Source organism: Stegostoma tigrinum, chromosome 4 (genome assembly GCF_030684315.1).
Source record: "Stegostoma tigrinum isolate sSteTig4 chromosome 4, sSteTig4.hap1, whole genome shotgun sequence".
Taxonomy (NCBI): Eukaryota; Metazoa; Chordata; class Chondrichthyes; order Orectolobiformes; family Stegostomatidae; genus Stegostoma; species Stegostoma tigrinum.
Window position 1 is genome coordinate 100770182 of NC_081357.1, and position 16061 is coordinate 100786242.

The following is a 16061-nucleotide window of genomic DNA, read 5'->3' on the forward strand; positions in this document are numbered from 1 at the left end:
GATAATACCACTGTGCTACAGTGCTGAGAGGGCCTCAACCTCCCCGTTCTTATTTAGTTTTTACCTATTTTCCTAATCCAACTGTTCAGAGACATTATTATACACCTCCCTAGCGGGTTGGACTTGAACCCAGGTCATGCAGTTCAGGATTGGGGACACTACCACTGTGCCATTACAGGGACCCTCCTCGTCTCTTTTGGTATTTCTGCAGGATTGAACACAAATGACCATATCACGTTTTCTTTATCCTGCTAAGTGAGGTTACCTTCACTTGGTCCTATCCAATCTAAAGCATATGCAGCAACGTCTTCTCTTCCTTAACAACTGAAGGAGCTTGCCACCACACAGAACAAAGCATTCCACTTGATCAGCACACCCTGTTCCTCCTACCATTAGCACTATCTTGCTTAATGTGTACCATCTTGCAAGATGTGTAGGTTAGGTGAATTGGCCATGCTAAATTGCCTGCAGTGTTTGGGGGGGTGTAGATTAAGTGGGTAATAGGGGGATGGGTTTGGGTACACTGTACGGATTCTATGATGTAGGATCTATGATTCACTCACATTACAACCTGGGATGATGCTAAAGGACCTATCATAGACCTGTTCCCTTCTTCATCTACATTATTGCTTAGCATCACCTAAACACAAAAGATCAAAGTTGACAGACACATCAACACCACCAAATAAGAACGCCATCATCTCTTTCAAGTTTACAGGTTGTCTGTCACACGGTTTTGACTGAGCCACAATTTCCAATGAGCAAAGTTATTGCCTTCAGTACTTGCCATAAAACCATGCAACTAATTCTATTATTACCCTGACTATTGTCTCAATGAAACCGACACAGAAATTTGATGAAGAAGCTCAGCAGGTTTGGCAAGATCACTGGAGGGAAAAGAAAGTTAATGTTTCAAGTCCCATGATCCTTCTTCAGAGCTAGATCTGGTTAGGAAAAGATGGTATTTATGATGATAATAGATAGTGGGGGATAAAGGAGAGAGATCCCAGGGTGAGAAAAAAATAGCAGGCAAACAGAGGGATTGTTGGTAGGGGAGAAAAGAAGCTTGGATAGGTGGCAAATGATACAATGAGAAATTGAAAATGGGGAGACTGTACTGAAAGCAACCCAATTTGTGACAGCATCGAGGATTGTAAGGGTATTAATAGATAATGAACATGGTGTTCATGCTGTCCAATGATCAAATTCAATGCTAACTCCTAAAAGCCATAAGGTGACAAAGGAAGATAAGGTGCCATTCGACCAGCATTCCTCTCATTCTTGCATGCTGACTTAAATTGGTCCCTCCGCTCAGAAGCTTCAAATTTAAAATTTAACCTTCTGTTGAAATGCCTTCTCGACTTGCATTTTTCCTCAACTCCACAAGTCAAACTTCCCAGAATCCCGCAGTCCTCCAAATCCTTACATAACTTAAACTCATTGCCCAAATGCAGGCAAATGTGTTTAAGTGCTAAAATCTGGAGTTCTTTTTCTAAACCTTGCCACCTCACCATCCTGCAAGACACTCATTAACCCTTGTTTTTTGTCCAACCATATCGTCATCTCCAATATTTTCTGTAATGCCTTGAGACATTTTTTTTCTTTGTCAAGCAACAAGCAGAAAAGGTCAGGGAATTGAGATTATAACAGTAGCTAACAAAACGCACAAGAAAACTCAATATTATCAATAACCAGCCTTTGTTCAGGTCTTGCCAACTAATTGCAATTAGAATGAAAAAGTCTCATATGAGCAATTTCTTTTCAAATTAACTGCAACTCAAAGGAAAAAAGATACTTACTTTGCAGGTATTTAAGAGCCTTAACATAAAACATAAGCAGGAAGCGATTTTTGCATCAGCAATAAAGACTTCTACACTTTATGGGGATGCATTAAGTAGGACTTACTTCACGTCACAGCACAGAAGGCACTTCTGCATATCATGTGTTTTGGTTTTTTGAAAAAGCTAGCCAAGAATCTCTGTTCAGCAAAACTTTCAAACTCGTAAAATTTAACCTTCTGTTGAAATGTTTAATCAACTATATTTTGTAAGTTGTTTGAATCTACTTCCACAATCCTTTCAAGCAGTGCTTTCCAAATCATCGTAGCTTGAATAATAAATCAAAAGAAAAGCTCTAATTTCACACAATCATTTAATCAAAGAATAATTGGCTTTCATCAAATACTTCTTGCCAATATCAACTAAAGCTAATGGAAATCACAAATACTGCAATCAAGTCTCATCTGAAACTCTTCCATTTTGGCATCAGAGACTGTGCTGTGTTAAGGTGCACGAGTGTATCAGGCAAGATAAATAGCTTAAGCATGGAAGAGGAAGAAAATCAAATCTGTGCTCAGTATTAATTTTGTGATGACCCCAAACTATCAAAAAAAAGTTCCCAATGAATATACCTTCATTTCAACAAGCTCCCAACATTGTGTTTTACATCAACTGCTGAAAATTATACCGTTGTAAACTACACTAATGTCAGAATGTTGATTTGATTCTACGCATACAACACCTGTACCCATAATATTATGCTAATAACCAACATCAGCCAACTGTGCAATACAGCTAGGTTTCACTTAATTCTGACTATGCAGAGATGATTTACAGACATATGCAATCCATCTTGTGTGATTAATCACAACCAGATGCACCATGAATTTTGCTTCGAGTTACCCTTCAATTATGCACAAGCGTTCAAATTGAACAACGTTTATTTTCATGTTTCAGGATGAAGTCATCAGGGAAAGAATACCAGTTTACATTGTTCAAAAATTTACTTCAAGGTAACTGATCATTTTCTTCAATGATCAGTTTTAGGTACGGTGACATCTTGTCATGTGGTAACAAGGGTACATAGGAAGTGACAAATCCATTTGGTTCATCAGCATTCTGCCCTGCCGCATAACCTTCCATAGGCTCCACACCATTCATTCTCTAGGGTCAGCTTGATATTCACTAAACAAAGAATTAAACATTTCCACTTTTGCTTGGCATCTCACTGGAAACCAACTAATTTTATATATTCTAATCTATCTTCACAGTCTGATGATGGTATTGTTAATGAGGGATCCCCAGATTGTCCACCAGAACTCAGAAAACGATGGAGACCTCTTAGAAACTACCAGTCACACGTTTACTTCGTACTCCTCTTCTTCTGGAGTTAATGGAGATCAGAACATCAGGACATCACTCTTGCCTAACTGCCTCCCATCATTCCCCAAGTATTCCCTCAACAGTACTTCTAACAACAGATATCTAATTTGGGCTTTAGTCATGTGGTCTTAAAGCACAGCATTATACTTGGTCCACTTTGAGAAGTCCTTTAATTTTAAGTGGAAAGTTTCAGTAATTACTCTTCACCTTTTAATAAATTTTCCTCACTTACGATTATGAGATTATATTTAGGACTGTAGGTTTAAATTTATGGTAATCAAACGAGGTCATGTGAAGGTACAAGCCTGACAGTAAGCCTGGGTGTTAGGGATGAAAAGACGGGAGGGGAGGGGGTGCTGAAAAATCATTGGAACAGGATTTGCAGCTCGTGATGAGTTTAAAACCCCTCCCAAAAACTGAGTGCGGTGCCTGGAAAAAATACTTAACGTAATATTCAGTGAAACAGTGATACACACACCTTATTCAACACTGAGTAATTAGGGACTGTTTGCAAAAAGGACTGTAATTCCACGAAGAATGTGGTGGATGATAGATTTAAAAGGCGCACCTCATTTTTTATAATTTAAAACTGAGGTTGTGAAGAAAAATGTTTAGTCAAGACTGTTTCATTTTACACATTGTAGAAGATTAAAGTAAGAAATCAATATGGTGTGGAAGTTTGAATCTCTTTTCATCAAGTCTCTCGGGAAATTGTAACGCCTTCATTGATTTTGCAATGGGCACTTTTCACTCTGCGCATGATTGCTACTTACAGTAAATTTTATGGGTGTGAGTTTGCTCGCTGAGCTGGAAGGTTCGTTTTCAGACGTTTCGTCACCATACTAGGTAACATCATCAGTGAGCATCCGACGAAGCGCTGGTGTTATGTCCCGCTTTCTATTTATCTGGTTAGGTTTCCTTGGGTTGGTGATGTCATTTCCTGCATTGGTGATGTCATTTCCTGTTCTTTTTCTCAGAGGATGGTAGATTGGCTCCAAATCAATGTGTTTGTTGATGGAGTTCCGGTTGGAATGCCATGCTTCTAGGAATTCTCGTGCCTGTCTCTGTTTGGCTTGTCCTAGGATGGATGTGTTGTCCCAATCAAAGTGGTGTCCTTCCTCATCTGTATGTAAGGATACTAGTGATAGTGGGTCATGTCGTTTTGTGGCTAGTTGATGTCCATGTATCCTGGTGGCTAGTTTTCTGCCGGTTTGTCCAATGTAGTGTTTGTCACAGTTCTTGCAAGGTATTTTGTAGATGATGTTCGTTTTGTTTGTTGTCCGTATAGGGTCTTTTAAGTTCATGAGCTGCTGTTTTAGTGTGTTGGTGGGTTTGTGGGCTACCCTGGTGCCAAGAGGTCCGAGTAGTCTGGCAGTCATTTCAGAAATGTCTTTGATGTAGGGGAGAGTGGTTAATGGTTTCTGAGCCTGTTTTGTCAGTTTGTTTGGGTTTATTGCTGAGGAATCGGCAGACTGTGTTCATAGGGTACCCATTCTTTTTGAATACGCTGTATAGGTGATTTTCCTCTGCTCTGCGTAGTTCCTCTGTGCTGCAATGTGTGGTGGCTCGTTGGAATAATGTTCTAATGCAGCTTCGTTTGTGGGTGTTGGGTTGGTTGCTCCTGTAGTTCAGTATTTGGTCCGTATGTGTTGTTTTCCTGTAGACGCTGGTTTGAAGTTCCCCATTGACTGTTCGTTCTACTGTGACATCTAGGAATGGCAGTTTGTTATTGTTTTCCTCCTCTTTTGTGAATGTTATGCCAGTAAAGGGTATTATTGATGGTCTTGAAGGTTTCCTCTAATTTGTTTTGTTTAGTGATGACAAAGGTGTCATCCACATAGCGGACCCAAAGTTTGGGTTGGATGATTGGCAGAGCTGTTTGTTCGAGTCTCTGCATTACTGCCTCTGCTAAGAGCCCTGATATTGGAGATCCCATGGGTGTACCGTTGGTTTGTCTGTAGGTTTTGTTATTGAAAAAGTGAAGTGGGTGGTAAGGCATAGGTCCACTAGCTCGATGATGTTGTCCTTGCTGATGAGTTGGTGGTGTCTGGTGTATGTGTCTTCTGTTCTTCTAATAGTGTCATCGGTGTTTCTTTGGCCAGGTTGATGTTGATGGATGTGAACAGGGCTGTTACGTCAAAGGAGACCATTATTTCATCCTCTTCTATCCTGGTATCTTTGGTGTTCAGGAATTCTTGGGTGGAGCGAATGGAGTGGTGGGAGTCTTCTACTAGGTGTTTTAGTCTTTGGTGTAGTTCCTTGGCTAATCTGTAGGTTGGTGTTCCAGGTAGTGACACTATGGGTCTGAGGGGGGGCTCCTGGTTTGTGAATTTTTGGTACTCTGTAGAAGCGTGGTGTGTTGGATCCATCTGGTTTCATTTTTTGGAAGTCCCTCTTGTTTAATTCTCCAGATTTTTGAAGTTAATTGAGTAAGGCTGTGATTCGGTTCTCCAGTTGTGGGGTCGGGTCTATCGCCACCTGTTGGTAAGTGTCAGTATCTACAAGCGGTGCATTCGCTTTCTCAATGTAGTCTGTTTGGTTTAAAATGACTGTCAAGCGTCCTTTGTCTGCAGGTAGGATAATGATGTTTTTATCTTTTTTGAGTCCTTTTAGGGCTTTCCTTTCTTGTGTATTGAGTGTGTTTTCTTCCTTTTTCCTGCTTAGTGTTGGTGAGACTGTCTGTCTGATGGTTTGCTGGGCTTCTCCTGTGAGTTTGTTGTCTTTCAGTGTTGCTTCTAACGCTGCTAAGAAATCTTTCTTGTCCGCATCCCGGAAGTTGTAATTTAATCCTCTTACTAAGACGGCTTTTTCAGTGTCTGTTAATGGTCGGTCAGATAAGTTTTTCATCCATGCTTCTGTGCTGTCTGTGTTGTTATTTTGTGAGAGTTTGTCTAGTTTTTTCTGCAGGTCTAGTTTTTTTGTTTTTTGGTGTTTGCCGCTGCCTGATGTCTATGGCTAAATTTTATTTTATGTTCATTCAAGATCATTCACCCAGTTTTAGCCTTACACTTAATTAAGCCAACGATGTTTTGAATGCTGTAATATAATTTTATTCATTATATGGACAGAGTTTTGTGTCAGTAAATTTTCTGATTAGTAATCTGCACATGATCCAGTTCAGGCCTCCATGTTTTCTGTAAATTACCGAGTACAGTTTTTATCATTATTACTCCCCAGTATCACCTTAGCCAATTAACTGAACTTTCATCAAATGATTTTAAGTTTCTTTAAATTTCTCACAATGAATTTTATCAAACACCTTCTGATAAACCAAGGAAGTTTTATAGATATAAAATCCCCTTCAATTGCTCCTTTAAAAAACCTCCATTAGATTACTGTGACATGGCCTAATACTGTTCAATAGATCATTTCATTCCATAAAACACCTTTGTTGCAGAACACAGATACATCAACATAACATAACACTTTATAATTACAAATATTAGAACTTGCATTTAAGTGCAACTAAGCTATTGACAACTTTTGTTTTCCTCAAATAAGCTTTTACAGCACCCCTAACAATACACAAACTCTTTTCCCAACAGATGCTGCGGTAATTAGTGTAAAATTTCTAGATATATTTTTCAAGACAACATTCATTATCTCTAATCACTGTGTGGTGTATAGGGTCATTGAAAACAAGTTCACCATTTTTCTTGTGTATTTTGAACTGGACACACCTAGTCTAGACAGTTAAACATACACGTATTTTTCACAGCATATGCTTTACTGAAGTTCGCTTATATTGTAGGTTCCCTTATGAAAGTTATTTCTGCTTTCTACATATTCATCTCTCATTCAATCTCTTCAAGGAGAAATCAAGTCAGTTACAAGGAGAAAAACTGGATAGAAGCATTAAAAAAGGGGAAACTAAGGGTGTGAAAACCTACCACAATCTCCTGTTGATCATCAGCTTGTAGACCATTGACAATGGGAACTGCAGATGCTGGAGAATCCAAGATAATAAAATGTGAGGCTGGATGAACACAGCAGGCCCAGCAGCATCTCAGGAGCACAAAAGCTGACGTTTCGGGCCTAGACCCTTCATCAGAGAGCTTGTAGACCATTATGACTTTAACAGCAAGTCCTATTCTGTAACTTATTTACTAATTGAACCATTTCAAAAATGTAGTCTTCAAAACTGTTATTATACTAATTATATAAACAAAGAAAAGATATTTCTACACTGGCTGTTCAGAGCATACAGTAGCTACAGTTGACCTTTTCTTATCAGCTTCAGATACTTCATTATAGTGTCAAAGTCATGATACACTATCAGAGATACCAACTTTCAGGTGAGAAATTATACCAAATCAATCACACCTGGCCATTATAAGAAAGAGTCTACAGCATTATTGAAAGATCACGTTAGATTCTCCTGGTGTCATGAACAACATTCCAACATTTCTTAAGAAGAAAAAAATCTAGCCCTGGTCTCTTTCCCATAGCTATTTGTGGAATCCTGTTTAATGCAAATTGGTTGCAACCTTCGCCTTTATTATGAAAGCAAATACACTTGAAAAGGTCTTCATTAAGGATGTCCCCAGAATGTGAACGATGCTGTCTAAACAACACACACTTTATTTCTGACCTATTCAGACTGTGACTGCACCACTCCAGAGCCACATCCTCATGTGGGAACACATTACATGATCATGTTGCAATTTCTCATTTAAGTATAATTAATGCTGTAGAAAACAGGGCCTGAAGCAGTGATAAATCCTTAAAGCATGTTCAACAGTGACTGCATTTCTTAACAGGATGACTGGATCACTCTCTCAAAATATACAAGGCACTTAATAGGCAGGCAATTAAACATTTTGCAATCACTACATTTCTTTTTATACAAAAAACAGACTTTTCCAATTTATATTACCCCTTAGGTACATTTCGTGGTTTAATTTACAGGATCAGATAACGCTGCTTCAAAATTTTTGCTCTTTGAAAATACCTATTTAAAAGAAAACCAAATGTTAAGACTTAAATAAACCCTTTCTTACAATCTGACAAAATAACTTATTTCAGCTGTGCTAGCAACTTGGTAAGCTATTTTGTCCATTATAAATAAAGGAGATTGAAATTCTCTGAATACTACGCTTTCTCAGATTCACAAGCAATCCTTTAATAACTGGAGAACTCTTCCTCAACCCAACAATGCACCTGCATAATCTCCAGTGAAAAGTTCATCTGAAGATTATTAGAATTTAACTCCTCCACCCCATGCAGATGTGAAGAATGCTCTGGACGAGATTCAGACCGCCACAAACATCCTCGAGACAAAATTCCCCGAGACCCTATTCGTTGTGGCCGGCGACTTCAACCAAGCTGACCTCAAGCGAGTGATGCCAAAGTACGACCAACACAACTATTGCCAGATCAGGAATCCAAACATTCTGGACCATTGTTAAACAACCAAAAGACAACTACTGCTTCATTACATGCCCACACTTTGGAAAAACAAATCACAACGCTATGATCCTCCTCCCTGCTTACGAGCAGAAGCTGAAATAGGAGAATCCTTCGCAAGAAGTCGTACAGTGCTAGTCCGAAGCAGCGGAAAACCATTTCCGGGACTGTTTGCAACCGACAGACTGGACCGCATTCAATTGTTCAGCAGAAAAAGACAAGTATGCCACCACAGTCATGGGACTTGATTAGCAAATCTGTGGATTAGCAAGTCAGTTCGAGCGTTCCTCAACCATAAACCTTTGATGAACCAGAAAGTCCAATGCCTACTGAAGATCAGCCATGCAGCATTCAAATCAGTGACCCAGACATAACCTCCTCAAAGCCATCAGGGATGCACAGTAGCAATATTGGACCAAGTTAGATCCACAAACCTACCAGACTCCCACCAACTATGGCAAGGCCTAAATAACATTACAGGATACAAAATGAAGCAATGCAAGATAACAGACAAAGACACATCCCTCCCTGACGCATTCAATGCCTTCTATGCTCAGTCTGAGCAGAATGCCAGCAACCCGGTCATAGCTGCCCCCACAACCCAGACACGCCTATTCCCTCCATCCCCGCTTCAGGCATCAGATCGGTCTGATGATCTAGGAGTCAACCTAAGCAAAGCAACAGGTCCAGAGAGTGTCCCAGCCAAGCACTAAGATCCTGTGCAGGCCAACAGCAGAGACATTCACCAACATCTTCAACATTTCCCTTCAAGCCAAAGTCCCCATCTGCTTCAAGAAGACCAGCATCATACCCATACTTAAGAAGGCACATGTAATGTGCCTTAATGACGACCACCCAGTGGGTCTGACCGCAATCATCACAAAGTCCTTCAAGAGGCTGGTCATGGCACACATCAACTCCAATCTGCCAGCCTGCCTCGATCCCCTACAATTTGCCTACCAACGTAACATCTATACAGGATGTCATATCCCTAGCCCTGCACTCACCCCCAGAACATCTGGAACAAAGACACTTCTGTCAGACTCCTGCTCGCTGACTACAGCTCCGCCTTCAACAGCAATATCCCCTCCTGACTGATCTCAAAACTCCAAGACTTTGTCCTCAGCTCTGCCTTCTGTAACTGGATCCTCAGTTTCTGACCCACAGGCCACAATCAGTGAAGATAGGTAACTGCATCTCCTCCACAATGACACTCAACACTGGACTCCCGCCCCACCTAGGATTCATCATCAGTCCTTACTGTACTCACTTTATACCTATGACTGCGTTACCAAATTCCAAACGAATGTTATCGACAGGTTCGCTGATGACACCACCATAGTGGGATGGATATCTAACAACAAATAAAACTACAGAAGGGAGATAGAGGGCTTAGTGACATCATGCAATGAAAACAATCTGTCTTTCAGAGCAGCAAAACTAAAGAACTGATCATTGGCTTCAAAAAGAAAGGAGGAGAACACATCCCCATTTACATCAATGAAGCGGAGGTTGAGAGAGTGATGATCAAGTTCCTTGAAGTGATGATAACCGACAACCTGTCCTGGACCTCCCAGGTAGATGTCACAGTCAAGAAGGCACATCAATGCCTCTTCTTCCTCAGGCTGCTCAGAAAATTTGACATGTCGATAAGGTCTCTCACCAACTTCTACAGATGCACCATTGAAAGTATACTGTCTGCGTGCATAATGGTCTGCTACGACAACTGCTCTGCCCAGAACCATAAGAAACTACAGAAGGGGGTGTGCACAGCCCGGACCAATCATAGAAGCCAATTCTGATGAAGGGTCTAGGCCCGAAAAATCAGCTTTTGTGCTCCTGAGATGCTGCTTGGCCTGCTGTGTTCATCCAGCCTCATATTTTATTATCTTGGATTCTCCAGCATCTGCAGTTCCCATTATCACCGATTCCATCCAATGCCTCCATTTACATCGTTCGTTGCTGCAGAAAGGCTGCCAATATCATCAAAGACCCATCACACCCTAGTAACGATCTCCTACAACCTCTTACGTCGGCCAGAAGATACAGAAGCCCGAACGCATGCACAATCAGAAACACATTGGGAACAGGTTCTTCCCTGCCATTATCAGACTGATGAGTGGACTCTCTAGCTTCAAATAACACTGATCTTGCTAATGGTGACTTCGCCTAGTACATGTCCTGCACAATGTAGCCTGTATGTCTCTAAATCTTTTTGATCTCTGCATCCTTAGTTTACTATGATCTGCCTGCATCGCTCGTAAACAAAGCTTTCCACTGTGTTTCAGAATACAAGACAATAAATAAATCAATTAAACCCAGAGCCTAGAAGCATCCAGGAAGCAGACAGGTGGTAATGAGATCTACAGTCTCCAACTACACTGGCACCATTAAAACAATTGTTTTTTTTTTACAAGTGGTTGTACTTGCTTTGCTTATTCACCGTCTCATCTGTTCTGGGTTCAGGGTGCAGATCCTTATATTCAAAGTTTAAACACGAAAACTCTTTGGAAAAAGGAGTTACATTTCCTTTAATATTGCCAGGTCAGCAATGGGCAACTGCCTCATGTTCTTTTCTCTGGTCAGCTTGTTCATTGAAACTGAAAATAGGAGGTTCCAATGTGGAACTATGGAGTTGCTGATAATGCCAACGATTGTGAAAGGATACAACATGATATAGATTGATTGGCAACTTGGGCACAGAATTTAGATTAGACTAGATTCCCTACAGTGTGGAAACAGGTCCTTCGGCCCAACAAGTCCACACTGCCCCTTGCAGCATCCCACCCAGACCCATCCCCCTATAACCCACACACCCCTGAACACTATGGGCAATTTAGCACCGCCAGTCCAAATGGCAGATGAAGTTGAATCCAAACAAATTTGAGGTGATACACTTTGGAGGATCAAATTTTGGTGTGAATTACGGTAGAACCCTTACGAACATTAATATACAGATGGATCTGGACGTGCAGGCCTACAATTCCCTAAAAGTGGCAACACTGGTGGCCAAAGTGATTAAGCAGGCATATAGCATGCCTGCCTTCGTCAGCGAGGGCACGAAGGACAACAGTTGGCAAAATGTGCTGCAGCTGATATAAAGCCCTTGTTAGACCACATTTGGAGCAGTTTGGTCACCACACTACCAGAAGATTGTGGAAGCTATGCACCAGTGTCCACAGAAGGTTCACCAGGATGTTGCCTGGTCTCGGGGGTAATGCCTATGAGGACAGGTTAAAAAAACTAGAATTGTTTTCTCTGGAAATTCAGCGGCTGAGGGGAGACCTGATAAGAGTCCACAAAATTATGACAGGCATAGATAGAGTGAGTAGTGAGAGACTTTTTCCCAGGATTGATGCTTGAATTACAAGACAGCACAGATTCAAGGTGAGAGGACAAAAGTTTAAGGGAGATGTGCAAAGAAAGGTTTTCACACAGACAGCAGTAGGAGCAAGGAACGCGCTGCCAGATGTGATGTTGGAAGTAGGCACGTTGGCGACATTTAAGAGGTATCTGGATGGATACACAAATAGGGGAGGGATTCGAGGAATATGGACCAAATAAGGGCAGAAGGTTTGTTTTTTAGTTTAATCAGGGCATGACGATCGGCACAGACCTGGAGGGCCAAAGGGCCCGTTTCTGTGCCGTACTTCTCTTTTGCTCTTCTGTTCTTTTGTAAACTGGAAAGTGCAAAGTATAAGGTAGGGAAATTTGAGCTTGGGAAGATCACAACTGCTAGCTTCATAAATTACTAAACAACTAAATAACTTTATTGAATAAAGAAAGCTTTTTTGAATATATTTATGAAGCATCAAATTGCTTTATAATGATATTAAGAGTAATAATAAACTTGCAACTTTTTTTAAAGTAGTCTGTTTACCTCAAGTTCGTCTTCTATTTTAACAGAGCCATACCTTTATTTCATTATCTGACGATATAAATTCAAAGGAAAGGATGTTAAGTGCTTCTAATTTCCAAAGTTTGTTGCGAGAAAATTTAAATTTGATTATTTATTGGCATTACTGCTGCTCTACTCCAAGACATTCCTTTGACAAGGCAGCAGATTTATATCATTGTGGAGAACAGTTAAACTCCTACCACAGAGATTGTCAGACCTTCATTTGCAACCTTTCGGGTCAGCAGTAAGCACTCTTCTTTTGCTACTAACTGCAAAACCCAGGCCAAGGAGCCCCATTAAAGGTAAGTAATACACTGATTAGCTTTGCGCAAAATGTGAGGACAAATCATTCCCTGATAGCATACAACTCCCTGATTTTTCATTTTGCCATGCAAAAGGAAAAACATCACTTAAAACAAATCTTACCAAAGTATATAGTTCATTGTTTCCAAGGTCCAATTCTTCCAATTTGCACAGAAGGGAAAGGGATCTGCAAATTAATATGGTTTCTCAGTGTCAACATTTAGATTGCTATATCATTCACCTGTAAGGTTTGTAGCAGCAGTTAACATAGGCATGCACCGCACAGGACTTGATAATGGTCACACTATACATTCTACATCAATCATAAATGCAAAGTAATATTTATTTGTGCAGAAAACCATAGCTTTGAAAGTCACTGTTCCATGCAAAGGGCATTTGGTTTGAAATTTAGTTTCTACTTTTTACATTTAACATGTAGTTTTGACACTGATTGTGTTGTTGCCAATAGGAATGGGAATAAAAATTTAAGGCTGTAGCAAAATAGCCATGTCAATTTGAAATTCTTAACCATGAACACATAAACCAATTTCTAGTCTAATTCAACTAATGGTGGATTACAAATCTGAAGATATAAAAGAACTATGAACATGTACAAATTAAAAGCTTGGCAATATAGGACAAACATACATACATATGTGCACACATATACATACACAGGTCTTGATTTTTTTTCAACCAAGGGAATCAGATTACTTGGGTAGCAGGATTTCCTCCCGATTAGGAGGCCCCTGGAGCCTCACTGCCACCACCAGATCAATTAACAACATAATCAACACAGGCACCAGCAGCCCCTCCGTGTCCAACCCACACAACTATTATTTATGTGTGCCTAGATGGTTATTTCATTCACTCAGACATCATGGCAAACCTACTTTGCACCCATCAAATGTTCAGACAGGTAGTTTTCCATCTGCGATAGGAAGGATAGCTGAATTTTCTCCCTCTTTATCAACTAGACTAGTGGTCAATGTGTAGCCCCAAATGTTCCTGCAGGTAGGATTTGAGACGACTCAAAACTATACCACAGGGTAGTTCCTTTGTCCACAAGCTACAGGAAAAAAAAAATCAGACTACATCCCATCAAATTCAGATTAGCATTTTCTTCCTCACTAGCAAAGAGATGGAAACACTTAAAAACGTTTCCCACAATTTCCCTTCTCTCTACACTGACAGAAATAGGACAGAGCGCACCAAGGGCACAGGACCTAAGAAACCTCACTATCCAAAATGACAAATTTAGTCTTTGTGTATGAAGGGAAATCTCACAGAAACAGTTTCTTATTGACAAAGAATTTAGGAGATTTCCTGATTCAAGTAATCCTGCAAGTATTTAACTAGAAGTTACAAGCCCTAATTCCTAGAAAATACCAGATTCAAAGAACTTCATTTCATCATCATCATCATCGGTAATTTTCCATTTTTTTTAAATATCGGTGTACAGTTACATAAAGGAGACAAAGATATCTATTGTACTTACTCTGGTAGCAAGGTCAGTAGATTCTCTCTTAGCTCAAGTGACGCCAAGTTTATAAGACTGAAACAGTGAGAAGAAACATAATGAAATACAAATTTCAGAAAAAAAAAACAACCTGAATATAACAATTATAATTCCTTAAGACATTGTTGCATATACTGAAAAGCAGAGACATCACCACGGACATCGGGGGAAGGTGTCTGGTGAAGTCTCATCATACCCAAGTCTACCACCCTTAGCCCATTCCAAATTAATAACCTACATAGCAAGATTACTTCCAATCCATGCTTTTATTATCACTACCATATTATGTCATATCAAATGCTTTCTAATAAATTGCAAACAATGTTCACAGATATGACATCCTCAATAGATTATTGTGAAACAGTGCCTTTCCAAAGCACTTTGATCATCTTGTGCCAATTTGCATGTTCAGCCACTTTGATGTGAGTGGTAATTTATCATTCAGTACTATATAAACTCATCTAAAATGTGCTTCATATTTTTGGAACAGGATTGAACTAATCTAGTAGAATATATCTAAATTTGGAAAATTCCAGGCGCTGGACTGAAGCTCAATCACAATTGTTATGGCAGATAGTGCACTGGCACTATAATCCCCACAGATAAAAGAATCTAAAAATCATCAGATCATTTTCAATAAGTAATCACTTTAGGTACAAAAATCAAGTCCAAACACAATTAACGAATTGAAACTGCAGTTTCAAATGACTTAACCATTAAGAACTTCAATCTCCTTCTGAAAATAACTGCATTTTCATCTTCCAGTGAAGCACATTAACAAATTATGTCAGATGCAGCAGTCATGGACTTAAGGAAGTCCCATTGCAGGAGTTAAGTTGAAAATATATAAAAGGATTTGCCACCAGCACCATCAGTCTTTCATCCACTACTCTCCAGGGGAATGTGTACGGGGAACTTTTTCAAAGGGAAATGCAACACTTGTCATGGCAACAAGTTAGCGTCTGCAATCAAGAAATATTCTAAGGCTGAACAGATGTTAATAGGCAAAAATTTCTAATACATTTTCAATTGATTCAGTCAGGTTGAAACTGAGGAATGTTGATGGGAAAAGTACAGCAAGCTCTCCTTTTCTGAGAAAGATACCCACCACACTATACCCATCACTTATTAATTTTTTATGAGCTTGTTTTGGTTGCATTAGCTCAATGTGAAAGTTCTTTACCTTGTTTTCAATCCTTTCATGCCTAACCTCTCCTAACTCTAACCTATCCTTTCTCTTTACCTTAATCAGTGAAGTGTCCTATAAAATATGGACCAACATCTATATCTTGAGAAATGGCTCTCTATCACAGTTCATTGAGTACTGTGCTGGATATCAAGCTCCACTACTCCTTCAGTTTCACAAAATTTAAAGATTTTTTGAGAAGTGCACAAAGATTCCCCAATTTACCTGATTTTTCAGACCCAGATTGACTGAAAACTAAGAGCAGGTTCGTGCACTTAACAAGAATTCCTGGTTATAACAAGTAATTAGATTGTAACTAGCTGGTAAGCAGTTATAAACTGTTGTAATTTAACACTGCCAGTTAACAATCTAATCCCTTTAAACTCCCATTGCATACACAGACAGGCAATCAGGCATAGGTATGAGGGAAAAAAAAACAGCTGGAGAGAAAATTGTGAAAGCAGTTCAATGGATTTGCTTGACAAGGTCTGTTGAGTAGGTTCTTGCTGTTTAGGAAGTTTCCTTTCTCAAATGCTTCCACCAGTTTAGAAGAGGCATAAGGGGTGCCTTACAACAGTTATCTGACAT

The 16061-nt window shown here is 39.8% G+C and overlaps 1 protein-coding gene across 3 annotated transcripts in view; it reads right to left on the minus strand.

Moving 5' to 3' along the window:
- Positions 1-16061, minus strand: part of lrrc1 (leucine rich repeat containing 1) — a 228879-nt gene that overhangs the window by 149096 nt on the left and 63722 nt on the right. For all 3 annotated transcript variants that reach the window (XM_059645575.1, XM_048531313.2, XM_059645576.1), the window contains exons 5-6: positions 14267-14323; positions 12892-12955 (exon numbers count right to left, since the gene is read on the minus strand). In XM_059645575.1, the coding sequence (XP_059501558.1) occupies positions 12892-12955; positions 14267-14323 (121 nt within the window). The remainder of the gene's footprint in view (positions 1-12891; positions 12956-14266; positions 14324-16061) is intronic.